The sequence below is a fragment of the Ambystoma mexicanum genome, chromosome 5p (genome assembly GCF_040938575.1).
Source record: "Ambystoma mexicanum isolate Mex_15411 chromosome 5p, UKY_AmexF1_1, whole genome shotgun sequence".
Lineage (NCBI taxonomy): Eukaryota > Metazoa > Chordata > Amphibia > Caudata > Ambystomatidae > Ambystoma > Ambystoma mexicanum.
The window spans coordinates 140,744,495-140,764,703 of record NC_090930.1 but is presented as its reverse complement, the minus strand read 5'-3'; the positions used below and the strand labels follow the sequence as shown (position 1 = coordinate 140,764,703).

Below are 20,209 nucleotides of genomic sequence, written 5' to 3'. Positions count from 1 at the left end.
GGCAGGCAGCCGCTACCTGATCCTGACCCTGGGGGTGGCTGCCTGAGGGTGGACCATGTGGGGGGAGACGACCCTTATGGGAGGGAAAGAGACTCGCTAGCAGGAAGATGGTATTCCCTTTCCATTTAAGGTATGGCATTAACCCCTGTAATTCCCAAACCTGTATGGACTATTCTAAAATAGAACCAGACCATCGAATTTTCACTTACACTAAGACGCTTTCCTATACCTTTTTAATAAAAGGACTGTGATGAGGAAGAGCATGAGAGTAATGCTGATCACTGAAGCACAGATACAGAGATGTGCTCTAGTTGTTGCATGGATCGGATAGGTGCAGGAACATCTAGAACCCTTGCACAGCGGGGAAGATGGAGATCCAGTGCTCCCGACGCGGGATGGGAAGAAAGTGAGAAGCCAGCTGCAGCAGGGAGCAGGTGAGCTCCAGTCGGCAATGTCATGAGAGGCTCGGAGATCAGAAGTACGCTGCACAAAGGCCTGCAGCAGGAGAAGCTGGAAAGAGAAGGCCGAAGCATAGCGGGTCCTGGAGAGTGGATGAATCGCAAGCAGGAGGAGGCACCCTACCGGAGGAACCACAGATTGCGGAGAACACTGTATGCCGCATAACGTTAAGAGACGGTAACACTAACACTGATGGGGTGAACCTGAACAAGGGAGCTGGGACACCAAATAAACTACTAATTGAAGCGGATGAAAGAGGGTGGACCCGCTCCCAAATATAAGAGGGCACTGAGAAAGTCCTGGCTGGGAAATATTCCAGGCAACCGATTCTGGGACATGCACCGAAAACTGAGAGGAGAAAGTAAAGTTAACATTGAGGAAGTCCCGGCAGGGTAGTGTACCAGGCAATCTGTTTCGCGAGTCTGGGACACGCACCCACAATTGAGAGAGCAAAACAAGAAAGTCCTGACAGGAGAGTATAGCAGGTGAATTGATTGCGAGTCTAGAACCTGCACCCAATGATATGAAATCCAGCGAAAGGGAAGCCTGGACTGGAAAGTTGTATGTTGTGGAAAAGAGAGAGTGAAAATGGGAAGAACCGATAACCCTTTAATTACTGTGAACTGCAAAGTGACTGAGGAACTCAGGGAAAGGGAAGCCCCTCCTTAGAAATGTGATTGTGAACCATATGCTGTCTGAGAGACCCGGGCGAAGGGTAGGCCCTCCTGAGAATTGGGATTGCGAACCATAACATACCTGAGAAACTGGGGACCCCTCCTTCCTGAGAGTTGTAGAACTTTGATTATTCATTTATTTGGACACTTTCTGGAACTTTTTTTGGAACTGTTGAAAAAGCTACAAATGGCCAGTTGAGAGACTTTATCCCTTTTTTACTTTATCTTGAGTTTAGCATGCAAGGGTCAGGTTACGATTTCGGACCCAGGGCGGAGTACTCTTTACTTTTGGACATTCTGACATTGACATCCTTTAGTTTCGTTGAGGCAGGGAAACTCCTTATAGCAATAGGGCAGATATGTCTTTCTCCAACCGTCTTATTACTTTAATAAAAGTCTGTAGCAATCATTACAAACTGTGTCCGAGTCTTACTCCTGATTCTTTACACCCTCTTTCTTTCAGAAATCATGTTCTGAGCCACGTAGATAGGATGAACCCAATGCAGCACAGGCTTACCAAACTACCAAGCTTCCGGACCCTCAGTCAATATACCAGTGTGCAGTACATCCAACCCATTAAACAACATATTAATGCAGTAAGCAATATTTTCAAGGCAACAGCCCCACCTAACTCATATCTGCCCCATAAACTGATCCTAAATAAACACCTTCACTCATTCTTCCGTTTACCGCTCCTCAGTGGCAAGGAGGGAACCCTGCACACTAATGTGTGTATATATATATATATATGTATATATATATATATATATATATATATATATTAGATTTATGAATATCGTGCACCTAAGCACTGTGCAAAGTTACAAAAGAGTGTTAACAAAAATATACATGAGCAAAAGAGACAAAACAACATGCCACCTTCTTACTGATTAGATATGGCAAAGAGGAGTGTTTTAAGGGGAGCTAGAAAGCGGAAGTATGAACTAATTGAATGATTAGGAGCAAGAAGAGAAAATGAAAGAAAGTAGAATGGACACAGTGAGCATGAGGAATAGTTAATAAGACAGATGAGGACAGGAATAAACAGAAGGGAGGAAAGTTAAGAGGGAGATAAACACAAGATTAAGGGCCTGATTCGCAGAGCGTTTTCCAATGGGAATGCACCATTATAAAAAGATTCTGTGAATCAGGAGCTAAGTGCACACACCTCACCTTTGTTTTCCCAACTCATTTACCTGCGTATCCTGGAGGTCCTCCCAGCACCACTTTCAACCTGAACTTAATGAATGCAGTTCTTAAATGTTTTTATGAACCTAGAACACCTGTACGTCTTTACTTTTACCAGTCATACATCACCATAGTATCCGCACTCTGCACTGTCGCCCCAGGAAAAGTTGCTACTGTTGCGCCATAGCTCTATGGACACCCTGCAGTGTTGCTGATGAACTAGATGCCATTAGTGTTCGTGATACGACTGTTCTGGTCTTGAGTCTTGCCGTAGAAGATGCAAATGCACCACATCTAATTCTTGCCATGAATACTTGTCATATGTTTCCGGCTGCTGTGCTCCTGTGACTTGCAAGACTAGAATAGCCGAAAAAGTATGACTTTTACAGCTTTCATTTGAAATGAAGAAAATGTCAGGTGTACTACTGTGTGCCCTGTTGCAAAGTGATACATACTCTCTGCATTACTGTAGTTGTAAAATAGCATCAGCTACCAAGTTTAAATAAGCAGTTAAAATATTCCCAATTCCTACCCATCCACTGCCTAAAACAGAGGAAAGTCTTTTGTTTTTAGAAACAGTTTAACCACATGGCTTGAATTAAGAATTACCTTCCCAAGTGTTCATTAACGCCTTATATTTGATAACAGTCTTGCACAGAGACAAACCTTACAAGCCTATTCTATTTAAATTAGGCAACCTAAAAAAGTACAAGTTCCAGACTGCTGTGACTTCAGTCTGTCATCGCTGTCGATGACGCCGCTAGACCAGTATGTTTAGAGATTCAGCAAGCCTCACTTTACTTTCTGCTTGTGTCGATCAAAGACTTTGCACCACAATACCTTGGATGCTGTAAGGGGATCATTTTGAAAAAATGCAAATTGCATGCAGGGTACCATCCTCATTTTCACTTACCTGCTGTGGGGTCCTCTGCATGAAATATTCAACGTTTGCAAGGTGGAGGGCAAAAGTAAAGAGTAAAACAAATCAAAATAGCCTTAATTCTTTCATTTGTTTTTTTGTGGCAAAGTGGAGTGTAAAAGTAAACGCTGTCGGCAAATTACATTTTTCTGGCAGCATTTAATGATGAATTAATTCGCAAAAACAAGGCTGATTCCATAGGAATGCCTTCATTTTACACCTGCATGAAAATCTCATGCAGTTGTAAACCGAAAGGCCCACACAAGACAGAATAGGAAAGCATGACAGAGATGTCATCTCCACTTTTATGCTCCAACCCGTTCTGAAATTACCCCCTTAGTGTTTTATGGACTTCTGAAATTCTGTTTAATGGCTAGGTTTCTTAAATTTTTTGAGTCTAAGTATGAGCTCTTAAAAAGGTTGTTTATTGATTTGTGTGACAAAGTCCTGTGCCTTTCATCTAGGAGGTCCACAGTGGAGTGAATTAGCTGTTCCGGGCGCCACCACTAGCGTGTGACTTTTGGGCCCGGAAGATGTATTTGCGGGAATCCCTAGACCACCCCAACTGGGTCTCTGTAGTAAGGTAGTGGACAGTCACAGGCATATAACTCGCCTCCTCAGTCCTACTGTTTGGCAGGGCTTTGAGGGGGCTTGTCACAAGGGCACCCCCACCTGCTTGTGTTTCACCATCCTTACTACGAACCCAGACAAAGAACAAAAATTGCCCAAGGCGCCTAGAGGAACTCATTTAAGTTGATGGCTCCCAGAGAACTAGCCTTCCCCCTTTGTCAGTCCCTGACCCTTGTTGGAAAGCTAGCACTTTCCTTCATTCCAGCGCTTTAGAATTAGGCAAGACCAGGGGGAGGAGGAACACTGAAGAAAGCTTTTTTCATGCAAATATAATCACACACACAGACATGCGTGGGCACTAACAGAAGGCAGTTATTATTCAAATATAATGTGCAAATAACTATTAGCTGAATAAATTGGTAAATGTTAAAAAGCACGGTAGAAGCAGGCTCTGTGCCAAAAGGAACGTGGCCTGTGCTAAAAATAGACTACAGGCATTGACGTGGTGTTCGCTAGCTCTGGCAGGCCCACACGTAACTCAGCAGCTGTTTGCTGTCTGTCAAAAACCCATGTATGCTAAAATGGGATTGTACATGCTCACTAAAAATATGAGTAAGATCAGTGGCATATGAATGCAAATTAGTTATAGAAATGTTTAGTTTAGTCTAGGCCTGAAGGTTTGTAAAGATGTGCAGGGCTGCAGTGTGTGTCTGTCAGGTATTAATATGTTCAGTAGCATGGCTGCCAGAAATTGCTGATGATGAAGAAAGGAAGACTTTGCAGCACCCCTTGTAGGGAAGAAGGACAGTTTTGGATGGAGCCATGCCAGTATCCAGTTACCAAGTCAAGAGTATTTAAGCTCCTGTCTAGCTCCAGTCTGCAGGAGCTTGCAACGGAAGAGGGACAGAAGATGCTGTCCAGGGAGCAGTGTTCTTTGCCCCCCCCATCCGCGGTTCTGTAAAAAATAAACTTGTTATCCTTCGCCTTTCTTCCCTCGAGGGGTGCATTTACTCTGGTGTGAGCATGATTAGGGGTACCCATATAATTAAGGGGTACGTCTGTAATTAGGGCCTACCTTACACCCTGAACTCCGACATCATGTAGCATGCGGCCAACATGACTCCATTCCTAAAAGGAGTCACACACACAGTGACTATAAAGGTGCTGCAGTTACAAAGTCATATGCATAATACACCAGGGTACCCTGAAAATCTCATCTCCTCGAGAGCAGGGAGGCAGACTCATGTTGTAAAGCATTCAGAATCTCTGCACTACCCCACTAGAATGTTGTGATGTAGTGAAACAATAATTAACTTCTAAGGGCCTCATCACGAGTCTGGCGGTAACCCTTAAATGCGGTGGTAGCGCTATTACCGCCGCATTTAAGGGTCCGCCAGATCATGGCTTTGGCGGATTTCCCCCCAGCTCAGAGCTGGGGGGAAATCCGCTGCAAATTTGCCGATTTTTGGCGCGATTACCGCCAGCGGGAAATCCGCCGGTGGTAATAGCGCGACTTTTCCCCATTGGGCCCAATGGGGAATGAGAAATTCGCGAATGGGCACAATAGGGAATGGGCAATAACCTTTCCGCAAAACCAGTGATCCGGCGCTAATAGCGTCGGCGGGTTTGGCGGTAGGGCTATTAGCCCCGGGCCTAATAGTGCCGGCGTTACTGCCCAACTCGTGATGAGGCCCTAAATCGAAAACCCAATCCTTTTACACACTAAGGCCCTTATTCACAGAGCGTTTTCCAATGGGGTTTTGCAATTGTAAAATCGCTTCCCTGAATTAAGCTCTAATTTTCTGAAACTAAATAATGCATTAAATAATACACTTTTATTATAAATTGTTTAGTGTCGGAAAACATAACACTTATACAATCAAGATGTATACATGAATTAAAATAATAGTGTGCCACAAATTCATATATACAGTGTACACTGTACCAGAGTATTTCGCAACATCCGACATACATATACAAATGTTGGCATGTAGAGTGTAAAGACCAAAGTGCTAGGTGCTGTTGGGTCTATACAGTTGTATATGTAAATGTACAAAAGAACCCCGAAAAAGCCAAATATACACCACACAACACTGCATCAAAGTTTACAAAAGTTTACTGGTAAGTCGAATACTTCTGATGGATAAAATTAGGACTCACTTAAATGACCAACTAGTACCACTAGATGTGCCTAGTACCACCACAGTGAACACCTAATAACCACTGCTAACCTTAATGCAGCTAAAACTGCTATCCTATTCCTAGGTGTGCTATTTTCGACAATGTTGTCTTCCTCAGGTTCAACATATTCTATCTCATGCACACTTGATTTGAAGGATTCCCTGTGGTAATCCCAACTCTGCCCTAGAGTTCTATTAGTTTGCTCACTGAAAAATAATTGCCAAAAACAGTAATAAGAAAAATGCCCAACCCAACATTGTGTGCTGTAAGATTGAAATGCCTACAACCTACCAACACCTATTAACCCTGACACCAGTGCGCACAACCACTAAAAAAAGGATGGAATAGGAAATCAAGTTTCATACAAAACTTAAATCAGTTTGCTGCTGTGAAAAGCCAAAGGGTGTTTCACAACCTATTTCCCAGGGATCCCGTACTCGGGTGGCCTGGGAAAGGCCAGCACTTTTGGATCCCGACCCTGGGAGTGGACAAGCGTGGGAGGATCACCTGGGTTGGAGGTTCTTGGGGGTGGGGGAGAAGCACCTGATGGTGAGACATGGTATCCCCATTTCTCCACAACCCATCGAATCCCTATCCCTACCTATTTTATGGGAAACTACAGCTCCCATAATTCCTTTTCACTTAACACGGACAACACTACTGAGCCAAGGAGGATGGGGAATGCAGCTTGGAAGATTACCTCTACTGATTTGCAATGGCTCTGTCCATTTAATGAGACCAGGCAGAGTCAGGCATGTAATCCTAACTACATACACCTGCCACTTGTTAACACTCCCTGTCAGGATAAAAGGTGGTGCGCACAGGTACACAGAGATCGAGGCTGGGTATGAGAAGGAGCAGCTCTTCCGGGCTGATGCGAACCAGGCTATCGAAGTTATGATATGGCATTTATAATGCGCCTGTACAATAGTGTATCTAGGCACGAAAGTTGGAAGGCCAAGGGGCTGATCAGCAGTTGCAGAGAACGAGAGAGAGCAAGGTGAGAATTCCATACTTTTGGGAAGCCGTAAGCATTCACCAATTGAAACCTAGTAAGGAGAAAGAATATACCTTCAAATTACTTCAAGGCGGCCTGCTACCCTCCCGGGTGAACAACAGAGTTGGGGAGGAGCACAGGAGGTATTGGTAACGACCTTGACTGCTACATGAAAGGCGTTGAAGAAAGAAACCCAATTAACACGACTGGAGAGTTATGGAAGGCAGCAAAAGCCCGGTTTGTGTTAAAAACAAAAGTGACTGTAACAAGCGTTGAAGGTTGCGCGTGTGCCGATAAAACACTTAATGGAAAAGACAATTGCTGAAGTATAATGAAAGTATACAAAGTAAGAGTGGTCCTGCAAGGCAGAATTGCACATTCGAAAATCTCTGTGAAATGTTTCAAGTTGTGATTAAGCGGGCAACAAGGGCAAGAACGTAAGCGCTATCGCGAATGAGAGTTGATTAAGTGAAAAGCGAAGATATGGACATTTAAATGCACCAAGGGGGCAAAGTAAAGAAATAATAATTCTAAGAAACTACAAGTACCAAGAAGCATTGGTGTTGTGAGTTGATAACGATTGTAAAATTGTTTGAAGAGAAGCATTGGTGTTACAAATTGATGAAGGTTTTCAAATTGCTTAAAGAGAGGTTGACGTGGTCAAGCAGAGGTATACGTAAAATTCTTGCAGTTTCGAAAGTCTTCGACAGTTAAAAGTTGGATGAAACAAAACTTGGGTAAGGGAACCCCGATAAAGAGGAGAGACAGGCTTGAGCCCGGCAGAGGAAAGCCTGTGTTGAACTGCGGTGAGCAAGTCAAATGAGAAAAGAAAGACCGCCTCGAGACCGGCGTGGGGAAGCCTGTGCTGAACTGTGGTAAAGTGAAAGTCGAGTGTGAAAAGAAACACAGGCTCAAGCCCAACGGAGGGAAGCCAGTGTTGAATTGTGGTATAGTAAAAGTCAAGAGTTGAACAGTGCATGTATGGCAAGGAGGACAAAGCCTAAATCATTTATGAAACTGTCAAAAGCTTGAAGCCCAAGCCTGAACTGTTGAATTTTACCAGTAAGCCAAAGTGTGCCAGACAGATAGAACTGTGCCAGCCACCTATCCTTTTAAGAAACTCCCAACATCCTGTGCTTCGGAACATGAGGAAGTTGGTTGTTAGCAAAGCCATTCTGACACTTCTTTTAAGACCCTATTTTTCCTTTTGATATCCCCTTTACACATTTGTCATTTGAGAAGGTGGGCAAGGTAAGGTTTTTTAGTATAGGACTTTTTATTTTGACTTGACTGACTTGGGCTTATCTATTTGTTTAATTGTAGAGACTACTCCCATTCTAGAATTAGGGCCAGTTAGGAATCCTCCCAACCTTACCAAATACAAAAATAAAGGTTTTCAAAACTTGCATCTATTGAGTCTGTGTCTGCTGTTAATACCATGGCTTCCTTACACTGCAAAGAAAAAATGGTTATGAGTACGTGACAATAATGTCATATAAACTATGCCCAAAAAGGCTATGGAGACCTACACATTAACAGTCACATCACAGAGTGATTAACTACCCCTCTGCAGTTACAAAGTCACTCCGGAAGGGGGCTGGATGACTAACACACAACTTTCTCGCAGTGCAGATAGGGCTGTGAACTTAATGACCCCTGTGAAAAAGAGTTACATATAACAAACAACCTCTATTTACCGAGCACAGTGGCATAATCAAATGGTAAGAGAGTGGAAAGAGACTGGCCTACAAAGGCATTGCCACTAGGACTCCCAGGGTATGGGAGAGAGATTCCAGAGTCCTTTATGCAGGCCTTCGTGTAACATCAGGCCAGCCTCTATGCAAACCACATGACTCTCACCCTACGAAACAATTACATGCAAACACAACTCTCATTGCTCAGATGCCCTCAGTTGCAATAAGTCACATCACAGTAGAGGAGAGAACATGCAACCAGCTCTGTCTGGCAGTGTGGGGTGTTTTAATAGGAGTTAGAGGATGGAGTTTGGCGATGAGTGATGGAGTTTGGCGATGAAAGATGGGAGAGAAGCGTACTGAGAGGAGAGCAAGAGTAGAGAGCTGGAGGTTGGAGGGAGGGTTTGGAGGAGATTGGGGCAGGAGAGAGCTTTAATCCAGAAGAGAAGATTCATTGTAGTTCACAGGATGTTAGGACAGGAGAAGGGTACCTACCGTCACAGAGATGATAGTTGTTGAAGAGTGAAGCAAGTGAGAGAAACAGGGTGCTGTCATCAAGAGGAGAGAGGGAGGGTTGCAAAGTGGAGAAGATGATCATCAGAGATGAAAGGACTAAAGAGGGGATATTGGTACTGGTCTAGAGAGTGGGGCAGGAGCCCAAGAATCAGAATGAAAGAACCATTCTGATTGGCCCTCGCCAAGGCATTACCCAGCCGGAAATCCCTTGGTCGGGATTCCGCTGCCATTGTCCCTGGCGGGGGGCGTGGCAGCTCCTCAGCCAATGATGAGGCTCGAAGCGGGGCCAACCCCACTCTGAGCCTCCCCACGGCTGAGAGGCTGCCTTCGCTCCCCGTCGGGGACTCGGGTAAGGCTTTGTTTTTTTCCCCCTTTCCTCCCTCCTCCCTGCCCTTCCCAGCCTCCCCACCCCACTTACCTTCTTGCTCCTTTGTCCCCGGTGGGGGATGATGGCAGGCTCCAGCCGTGTGGAGACTCGGAGCGGGGCCATCCCCGCTCCACGCCTCCACGCTGCTGGAGGCGTCCATCGTCCTCTGCCGGGGACCAAGGTACGTTTATTGTTTGTTCCTTTTTTTTTCCTCCCTCCCTTCCACTCTCCCAACCCCACTTACCTTCTTCTCTGTCTTCTTTTGGGAATGGATGTGCTGGGAACAGTTCTGTTCCCAGTGCGTCCATTCCCGATGGCCGCCATGGAAAGGTAAAACGGACTGCGTTTAACCTTTGCCAGCGGGCATTTTCTAGGTCTTTTTTTTTGTTAGTTTGTTTTTTTCTGTCCCGAAACGCAGCATTTCGGGACAAAAGAAATGCTTTTAGTGCTCCGGCCAAGCAGATCTTGTGGGCTGGGGTACTAATAGCTATATGCCCCTCGCAGCGAGGCCATTACCGACTTTGGTAATGCCCCGGGGCCCCTCGCCGCTCGGGGCATATTGCTTAATTAAGAAAGTTCCAACGGGGCAGGCTGCCCCATGGTAGTTCTTGGTTGTGGTAAGAGATGTTGCAATCTCAAGGAGGTTTAGAGGCCCACGGACCAGGACCCTAGAACAAATGGAGTCGGTACCCCGGCAGAGTTCACATCTTATTCTCTTCCCATACCCTGAGGGAGTAAGTCACTGCTGGAGGTGATCTGCAAGCTTGTTTAAGTCCCGAGACAACTGGCCACAGTTTGCAAAACCTGCAACCCGAAGACAAAGACAAGGGTTCTCCCGCAGACTGATCTGCAGATGTGGATAGTGCTCCCTTACAAGACACTTTTGTTTTGCTACCTTAATCAAGACACTTCCCATTTGTTTGCTTTGAATGTTGCTAGAATAACATATTTTGTACAGCGGTCTAACCTAGTGTAGGTCTCTTTTGTGCATCCGTCCTGGTTACCCTGTCACATTTGAGACATATAACGCCTTTGGTATTAACATTTTTTATATTTTTGTTTAGACCACTTGAAAAATAAAAAATGTGGTTCCAAAACATGTTATGAATGTCTTTTGTGTTTTGTTTTTTTGTATTGTTTACGGTTTACTTGATACTTTTTTACAAGCAAGAAGAATAATTAGCACAATTCAAAATTTTACACGTAAAACAGATACCATAAAATAGATACATAGCCACATTTCATAAAACGTCTCATGACACAAACTAACACATTAATAAGGAATTCCATATAATCACTGTATAGATCACCATTAATCCCATCATTTTGTTATAGATTTGTTACACTGAATAATTAATCAAAGTATTAAAACGATTTTAAAAGGATTATAAAACCCCCCATTTAAATCCAATTCTTTAAAAAAAAATAAAGCCTTTAAGAACCATCTTCTAATTCTAGGCTTTTCAAAAAGCCAGTAAGATACCTACTGACTGTGGCTATCCCCCCAAGCAGTGCGACCACAATGCGTCCTTGTCCGTATGTGACAAATCGAAGACAAGTATCCTAAAGTAAACGATAAAGTGACAGAAGAGCAGAACAGTCTATTAATAAGTGCCTTAACTAATCTGCTGTAGAACGATCGTTGCAGAAGCGACAAAATGCTCAAACAGCACCAATACGTTTACGTCTCAACTGGACTTCCCTGGTGTAGGGAAGATTCCATCCAATCCTAAGAAAGATTTCCCTATGGTAACGACTCGGCGGGGGGGGGGGGGTAATGCTCAAATAGGGAGCAACTATTCCCTGCATTTTGTGCTACAATGACAAATGGCTTAAAGACTGAAATATAAGAAAAGCTTCTATGGTGTTACACCAGACCCAGTGAAATAGTGCAAGTTTAACCTTGCCAGAAATTCTCCCTAAATCAGTCACAATATGCCCCGACTCTTTTAGCAGAGTCACAGTAGATTCTTAAGTTGGTAAACATAGGCACATCGTTCTTACACAGTGAACATCCAACAATTTCAATTTCATATAGAGTGTTTGCCTCAGAGAAGCTAACGCTATGATAGAAACGTAAGTCTCCATTTCGCCCTATCCTGGGGAGATGCAAGACCAAGTTCATACCTAATGGCACGTACTGGAATTGCATTCGGCACCGCCAGAACCTTATGCCAGATAAAAGCCTCCATTTTTTTCTAAGGCAGTAGAAATCCACGTGCCCCACAGCTCCAAGCCATATAACATTTTCAGTACAATGTTCCCTTCATAAAAGGTCAATGCGGGCCTGAGCGAGAAACTCCTGAACTTCCAACTATTTTCACAATCTGCTTTGCTAATATCATCCCTTTCTGTTTCAATAGGTTGCACAAGTGAACTTTGAGTTTGGCCAGTTATCTGAAAGCCCAAATACATTAGGTTCTCAGTCCTAGATATCGTAACTGTGATGAATCCGATGGAGTCATCACTGTTTTCCCAGGGGTGATGTCCTCTCAGGTAGCCAGGGACAGCAGCTGCTACCTGATCCTGACCATGGGGTTGGCAATATGAGGGAGAATAACATGGGCAGAGACAACCTCCGGGAGGGAGTCCTGGTATCGCCCTTTCCACTTGCAGGATCAATTTCCCATACAAAACACTTAAATTGCCTATTGTGATTCTTTCACCAAACCTGTTGTCGCCAACAGGTAACCCAGTTGCACTCTATGTGGATTGATGTCCTACTATAAAATTCATGTATTCAAATTTGCAGTTCGACAACCGGTTTGGTGGAATTTGTGTTGTATTGAGTCTCCATAGGCCTGGAGACTACACCCAGCTGCACCAGAGATTACCCTATGGGAATTTTGTAAGAAACGTGAATCTTAGTTACATCTGTAGTGCCCCTCTCCTTTGCATGTTTCTATAGTGATTCTTTCCCTGCTCCCTCAAAGGAGAGTGCTGAATTTATCTCAAACCAATCTGCAGATCAACTTTCAAATACTGACTTGCCCTCAGAAAATGATAAAACCATTCCTCCAATGTTTTTGTGAAAATTCATTAAAAGGAACTACGATTCCCAGAAATACTTTAACACTGTGACAAAGAAATAGAGGAGTACAGAGCAGGAGAAACCCCGAGCACAGTCAACACTCTAGCAGTTGGGTGCGTGCACCTGTGCCTGGGAGGTTTAAAACAAGTTAGACAGAAGAAATGGCAGACTGATGGTGGGAGCAGGTTGCTGCTCTTCGTGTTACTGGGGAGCTGAGAAAAGGACGTTCGAGCCAACGGGCTCAGATGTTAACCAGAGGAAGGCTGCGCAAAGTGGATTCCATTAGGGAACGCCAGAAGCAAGTGCAGGGCTCTTGGGGCGTTCGCCGATGGAAAGAAGCAGCAACGTCCGAGACACAAAGGTTAAAGAGGCAGGGTTCCAAAATACCTCAGGCATGGCCTAGTCTCAATTCGCCTAGACAAATGGCCCTCTTTGTTAATGCACACCTGAATTGATGAGGACTCCTGTAGGCCTATAATAAGTCTAAGTAGGCCATCAGGGATCCCCCAGCTTGCCAGTTTTTCACAAAAGTGACTACGGTCCACCCTGTCAAAAGCAGACAATAAATCAATTGAGGCCATATACACATTGACCGCCTTATTACTCCAGGTTGAGTCTTGAAGATTCTGAACCAAGAAACTGTTAATATTGGTACTATGGCCCTTGTGGAAACCGGTATGCACTTTAAGTCTACCTATTCTTCTCACCTATGCCTCAAGATGATGTAACAAGAGGGACGCAAAGACCTTGCTATCTACATACATAATAGATATGGGGCGATAATTCTAAGGGTCGTTCTTCACGCCCCTCTTGAAAATCGGAATAACGTATAATGTCCTCCAGGACAGAGGAAAACATTCAGTAGCCATTATATGTTTAAACAGGATTGTTAGAATAAAAGACCAGATTCATGGGTTGGCCTTGAAGAGTTTATTGGATAGCTGGTTAGGTTGAGTCACCCGTGAGCGACTACATAGGTCGATTAGTCCCAAAACACTTTCCTCATCAAAAGTGAGTTTTCACTTGCTCACATCAGCCGTGGGTCCTTGTCCATTCTTGGATGAATTATAAGAGCTATGTAAATGTAATTCCTCAAAATGTAGTACTCACTCACTTTCAGGCACTGCGTTAAAGTGCCTCATAGATTGATTTATTTTCTGCGAGCTAACATCCTCCCAAAAAGACGGAACATTCCTAATTTTTAATAGTTCAATCATAAACTCAGAGACGTTCTGCAGTAAAGTAGCATGACGTTGCTTAAATAGATTTTTATAACGTTGCTTGGCTTTTCTAACAAGAAGAATCTTCTCTGACTATCACCTGGTCGAGCAGTTGATATGTCTAATGTATGCTCTGTGAGCTCTCTTTGACTCTGCATCTGTTTCATCAAACACATGCTGACGTGTCTTTGATTGTCTATCACGGGACATCTTAAAATTATTCACTGGGAAAACCTTGTTAATAATAGTCTCTATCGAGTTCTCAGAGTTAAATGAATTAAAAGTTTCAAATTTCCAGGCAAATGTTGTATTACTTCAAACCTCAGCCAAAAAATCATTTAAAGAACCAATGGTGGAATCCTTCCATCTGATTTGTACCTTGATTAATATAGATTCCTGTAGTGACTCCCACTTCTTCAATGCCAAATTCAATGTAAAAATCTGCCAACAGCATATTATGATCGCTCCAACTCTTCTTTACAATGTTCATTCTAATGCATCGATGGAAAAGGGAGAGGTCCACAAGCATATAATCTACTGTTGACTCTGAGGTTCCACGATGCCACGTGGATTGGCTTGGACAATCCCCCCGAGCAGTACCATTCAATATAAACAGACCACCAGATGGATGGATAGTTTTGAATGGCCAGCACACTCAAGACATTCTGATAGGAAAGAAAGGGGAGAAATCAGACTAGTTGGATGGAAAGGAGGGATCCAGGGAGCTTTCTGAAGATTGGAATAAAGTCAAGTAAGGTAGGAAAAAAGGATACATTGAAGTGATGAGGGCAGATGGGTGTGGGTCAAAGTGGGTAGTAAAAGACTCCCTTCTCCCTGATGGCTATAAGATCATCTCCAACCTTCCCACTAACCGTGCTGGCGTTGGGGTTGCTCTGATCTTCCCTGAGTTGGTACCTTCTTCCCTCATACCCACCTAGCCTTACTCTTCCTTCAAGAGCCTAGTTTGCAAGCTGGTCATCTCTCCCACCTCCTCTCTGGAAATTGCTACTATGTACAGGCCATCTGGCTTTACCACCTTGTTCCTCTCTGAATTGGCTGATTCACCTCCTCTCTCCTCACAACCACCTCTAAACTCCTTCTTGTGGTGATTTCCATATCCACCTTAACTCCCCAATCACGGCATCCACTCCTTCTGTGACCTCTGCACCTCGCTCTCCCGCTCCATTCTCCATTCTGGTCCTACCCACTCGGCTGTACACACTTTTGATGCCGTCATCCACACTGACCTCTCACTCCCCCCCCCCCCTCCCTGATCACCCCACTCTCCTGGTCAGACCACTCTTTCCTCTCCTCTCACCTGGGTCCTCTCGGTCCTCTGACCGCACCTCCCCCAGCCCTGCCAAACTTGTTCACGAGCATCCGTCCTACGAAACGAATGTCAGCTGCTGTCTTCGCTTCTACCTTCATCCCTCCCTCTTCCCCCTACTACAGACTCTGACTCTGCTCTCAATAACCTCAATCTTGCCATTACTAATAACCTTGACATTCTTGGCCCAGTCATGACGATCTGCCGGAAACATGCCTCCAAGCGTAACACATGGAACGACTCAGAACTTGCAGCCCCGAAACGCAAGTGTAGAGCTGCAGAACATAAGTGGCAGACCTCCGGATCACCCTCTGACAAACTGGGCTGTCTTCTGCTCCAAAGGCAATACAGACTCTCCATCTGTGCCAAGAATGGGCCCACATCCAGGCTTGCGTCTCTGGTGCATCCAATAACATGGCGGAACTCTTTAAAATCTGCAGGGAACTAGCCAACCCTTCCGCAGGTTCCTCCTCGCCTCTTCCCTCCCAGGCCCTCTGCAACACACTGGCCACACATTTCACATCCACCACTCAGGACATCCTGAGCACCCTTGCGTCCCTCTCCCCCTCCAACTCCCCTTACCCAACCCCCTGCCTCCTATGGTCTTCCATCCTCCCTCTGCCTTTCTCTCTTCCTTCTCTCTTACCACACCTGTTGATGTCACCAGAGTTGTCTGCTCCATGAAAGTCTCCTCCAAACAGGTTTCCCACCTGCTCCTCCAGAACCAGGACAATATTGGCTCTCATGCAACTGCACGTGCGGATTTCTGCAATCACTCTTTTGCTACTGAATCTTTCCCTTCCTCCCTCAAGTACTCCCTTGTGCGCCACTCCTGAAAAAACCTTCTGCAGACCTGTCTTGTCCAGCCAACTATGGCCCCATATCTATTTCCACCTTCCTTGGGGAAACTCTTGGAGTAGCTGGTCTTCCCTCAACTGAGCCTGCACACTGAGCTTGTTGGTTGCTTCCACGACCATCAATCTGGATTCAGAGGATCCAAAGGCTCGGAAACTGCTCTTCTAAACACCTGTGAGGAACTGCTTGCATCTCTTGATTCCAACTCTCCAGCTGTTCTCATTCTACTTGATCTCTTCTCTGCATTTGATACGGTCAACCACTCCATCATCATAAAATAGCTCCATGATAACTTGGCACTGGACTGGCGACCACCTTCCGCAATGACAGTCTGTACCAGGTTATTCTGGGCTCTTTCTCCTCCCACATCTCTATATCCACCTGTGGTGTACCTCAGGACTCCAACCTTTCTCCCTGTCTCTTTAACACCTATCTTGTTCCACTTGCACACCTCATTTTCACCTTCTCCCCTAACTTTCAGTTTTATGCAGATGAGACACAACTCCTCTTCAAACTTCCTTCTGTCCCTCTCCTTACTTCCTCTACCATTTCTAACTGCCTATCTGCCATCCAGTCCTGATCTACTTCCAATGATCTCTGCCTCAACGCCAGCAAGACTGAGATCCTTCCTACTGGGACTCCTGCTCCCTTGTTCCTCCCCTCGCTCTGGCCATCTTCTATGGGCTCCCCCCTTCTCCTTCATCTGAAGCTAGAAACCTTGCAGTAATCTGTTTTGCCTGCTAAAAAGTGCCACGACAGACATAGACAGCTGCAAAGAAAGTTTATAACTGAAACAATTTAATTTGACAAAAATCAATGTTTAACTCTGTCAAAACTGAGGAATGAAATAATGTCGCTTGCATCTGGGATTCTGTTTCAATCCCATCCGGAGAATCTGTCCACTCTTAATGAAGCTTTCAAATGATTTACTTTTTTGGGGGAGGAAGGTGAAAATAATTAAAACTTTCTTGCGTTGAGTCAATTACTGCTGTTATAATTCTAATCGCCTATTGCGGTCAGGTTTTTTAAAAGGATCCAGACATTCACAAAGGTTATGAGCAATCTTAATGCACTGTTACTTGTAACTTGTGGTGATTCTGTAACAATGCACTAACATTTAACACAGTAGTCGGCCTTTAAAGGGACAGGCAACATCTCTGACATATCAGTGACGTTATCTGTTGATGCTGTTCCAACAGGACCAAGCGAGGACACATCTGATGAAGTGGCTGATGCTTTGGAGTCCTTTTGCTACAGAAAGATAAGGCAAATCTGTCTCTTGTCTAAATCCAAGCAACAAGATGGTGGTAAGAAGAAAAAATTGCACCCGAGGATAAAGTCAAGAAAGGCAGAGGGAAGTGATCAGGACACAAATGTTCCAACCACACTCGTAAATCGGGTCTACCTAAAGAACATCAGCGAGACGTTGAAGCAGGTATGGTGGCATGAGAGTAAATGATGTATCAGTATATACAGGAATACAGAAGAGCATATGGGATTTGTCAGGAGTTGGCTTGGAGCTGGGGGGGGGCTTTTTGTGAAGCTGAGCAATAATACAAGCAACGCAACTTGAGATAGTATGCAAACAAGCAAATTCAAATTGAGGGGATTGTGGTGTTTACAGTCTTGAACATGGTGTTTAAATCAAATGAATCCAATCCCCTCCAGGGACCCTGTAAGCTATCCAAACCAAAGAATTCTACTGCGTTGACCAATCAAAATATTCGAAACCCTACTTTTAACCAGTCCTGATAGACCCCAGTCTGAGCAACACAAAGTCCAGCCAGCAAAAGATCCAAAACCTATCACTATAATGTCCAGCCCAATACTGCAATTATTGCGAAACATCACAAGGCCTCAGCCTCCCTCCCATTTGAGTACTCACAAAACAGAGTGGTCTTCCCAGTTGATGGACTCCTTCTCATACTTCAGGTTCCTTCTAACCAAGGGCCTCCACTCTTTTTCAAGTATACTTCTCTCCAAGCCAATGTGTATCAGTTCACTTCCACTGGATTCCGGCTCCAAGCAGGCACTTCAACTAGCATTTTACCTTCTAGCCCATAGATGCAAGAGTCTTTGTTTCAAAGTCTCCAAAGAATATAACCACCTTCTTCCAGATGATGTCATCCTCCTCACTTAGGGTTGTAATAACAGGGTCTTCCAGATCCTCTAGGTAAGCGGTTCTCTAGTGCTTGCTCGTGTAAGGCAGAAGTCCCTTCCAGACAGGGAGCAGCAGTAGGTAAGTGTATCTCCTCTTGGTTCAGTAAATCAAAAGACTACCTACAACCTCTTTTATGCTCATGAAGCATGGGATCTATCTGCAAACCAGTTCCAGATTGGCTGTACTCTGTTTCCTAAGTTTCTTTGCTCTGATGGGGTCTCAGGTTGTTGAGTTATTAATCATTGCATTTATGGAATGATTACATGTTCTCTGGCATTGGTTAATTAGGTAAGAACCCCATTTGATATACCAGTGTTATCATATTATTGTTTGGTGACACTTGAAAACGACTCTAGATTTCCTGCATCATCTTCGTTTTCATCTGATGCTATTCGACTGCTCTGCACTGTTCCACTGACACATGTGCCTGGTTGCACATGACATTTCGAGACTCTCTCGAAGGAAAGCAAATTGCTGACACTTCTCCATTAGGGCTATGGGAGAGTGGGTTGGTCTGTTTTGGAGAAAGGGAGATGCCATGTCTCGCCTTTTGGTACTCTCCTCCCAATCTCCTGTGCCCCTCCACTCAGGTGATCCTCCCTTACTTGTCCACCCCCATGGTCGTGATCCAAAAGCGATGGCCTGTCCCTGGCCACCTGTTAGGCAGAATCCTGTGCAGTGCCCTTAGGGACCACTACACACAATTAAGACCACAAGTGGTAATACAAGTTCACCTTTGGTACAAGCCTGTACTACTATGTTAAGGTGGTAGCAGTAGCGGAGCAGCCAGGCTTATCTCAAGAGTATAGGGGCAGTAGCAGACATTACACAAAGGGACCACAATTACTGTGACTCAAGCAAACACTGACTCAAGGTTTCAGGTAAAAAATAGAAGTACATTTAGTTTTTAAACCATTTGTAAAACACACACTTCTTTTAATTCCAAACCACACGTAAAATAGACTACCAACAACCAATTCTCTCGGCACAGACTAACTCAAGGTAAGTACCTTTGGCTTTGGTGGACCGGTGTTGTGAAACAAAAGATGTTACCAGGAATACATATGCGATCACTTTTTGACAGCTCGGTCGTATTAAAGAATTGCGTATCCGCGTTAAGATATGTTACCTGGGCAAATACACACTTAGCACCTGGGCTAACCAGAGAGAGTTGGGGGCAAAAATCAAAGGCAATACTTTAGTCAAGGCAGACAGAATCAGAGAACACTCGCTGACAGAACTACAAAGGTCAATAGGCCCGAGCCAGTGTCAAGTGGAACCGGGTTCCTGTTGTTGAGGATCACACAGTCAGACAGTTCGGATTCAATGTTGCTAGGAGTACTTGAATATTGTCAACAGAGGAAGCAAAATTTATAAGGAGGAGGGAAGACAAGGGCAAGCCTTGGAGGAGGAGAAAAAAGGGATTCATCCTAGTTCCTCAAAGCAGAACACAGTACCTTATCCAAGGAAGAAGCTGGTGCCACGGCAGTTGTTCCTGGTAGTTTTCTGGCAGACCCACGGTGTCTGGAGCTTCGGCAAGAAGGAGGACGTCTGGAGGTGTCTGCACCACACAGAGATGAAGCCAGCAGCAGCGACGGTGAGTAAAAGGTCTGCTCCTTTAAAACAGGAGGGGCTCTTCAGGTGGCTATCCGGACCACTACAGCAGTGTGCAGCGATTTCGACCACAAAGAGGATCCTCTGGCTGTGGAAGATGACCTGGTTGGCCCCACCAGGATCAAGGGAAGAAGGTTCCGGACTGGATCTTCTCTGATCATTGAAGGGTAGATAGCTCAGGACTGCAGCAGGACTTCTCCGGGACGGGGTAGTTGCAGCAGTCATCTTCTTCTCTGCTTCTCTTCGGTTTCTTGTAGTTCCAGTGGCGACTCTGACTTCCAGCCCAAGAGTACTGCCTTTTATGTGAAAATCCCCCATTCACACAGCTGGCTGTCAATCACACAGCAGGGGGGTTGTCCAGCCGGACAACCACCTCAGCTAATCATGGCAAAGTGCGACTTGGGTTTCCTAGGATACCCTGTGCAGGGGGTGACTA

At 44.8% G+C, this 20,209-nt stretch overlaps 1 protein-coding gene across 1 annotated transcript in view; it reads left to right on the top strand.

The window, feature by feature from the left end:
- C5PH8orf48 (chromosome 5p C8orf48 homolog) overlaps nt 1–20,209 on the top strand; it is a 445,712-nt gene that overhangs the window by 196,792 nt on the left and 228,711 nt on the right. Inside the window, exon 4 of the mRNA XM_069612536.1 lies at nt 17,198–17,433. Within this exon, the coding sequence (XP_069468637.1) occupies nt 17,198–17,433 (236 nt within the window). The remainder of the gene's footprint in view (nt 1–17,197; nt 17,434–20,209) is intronic.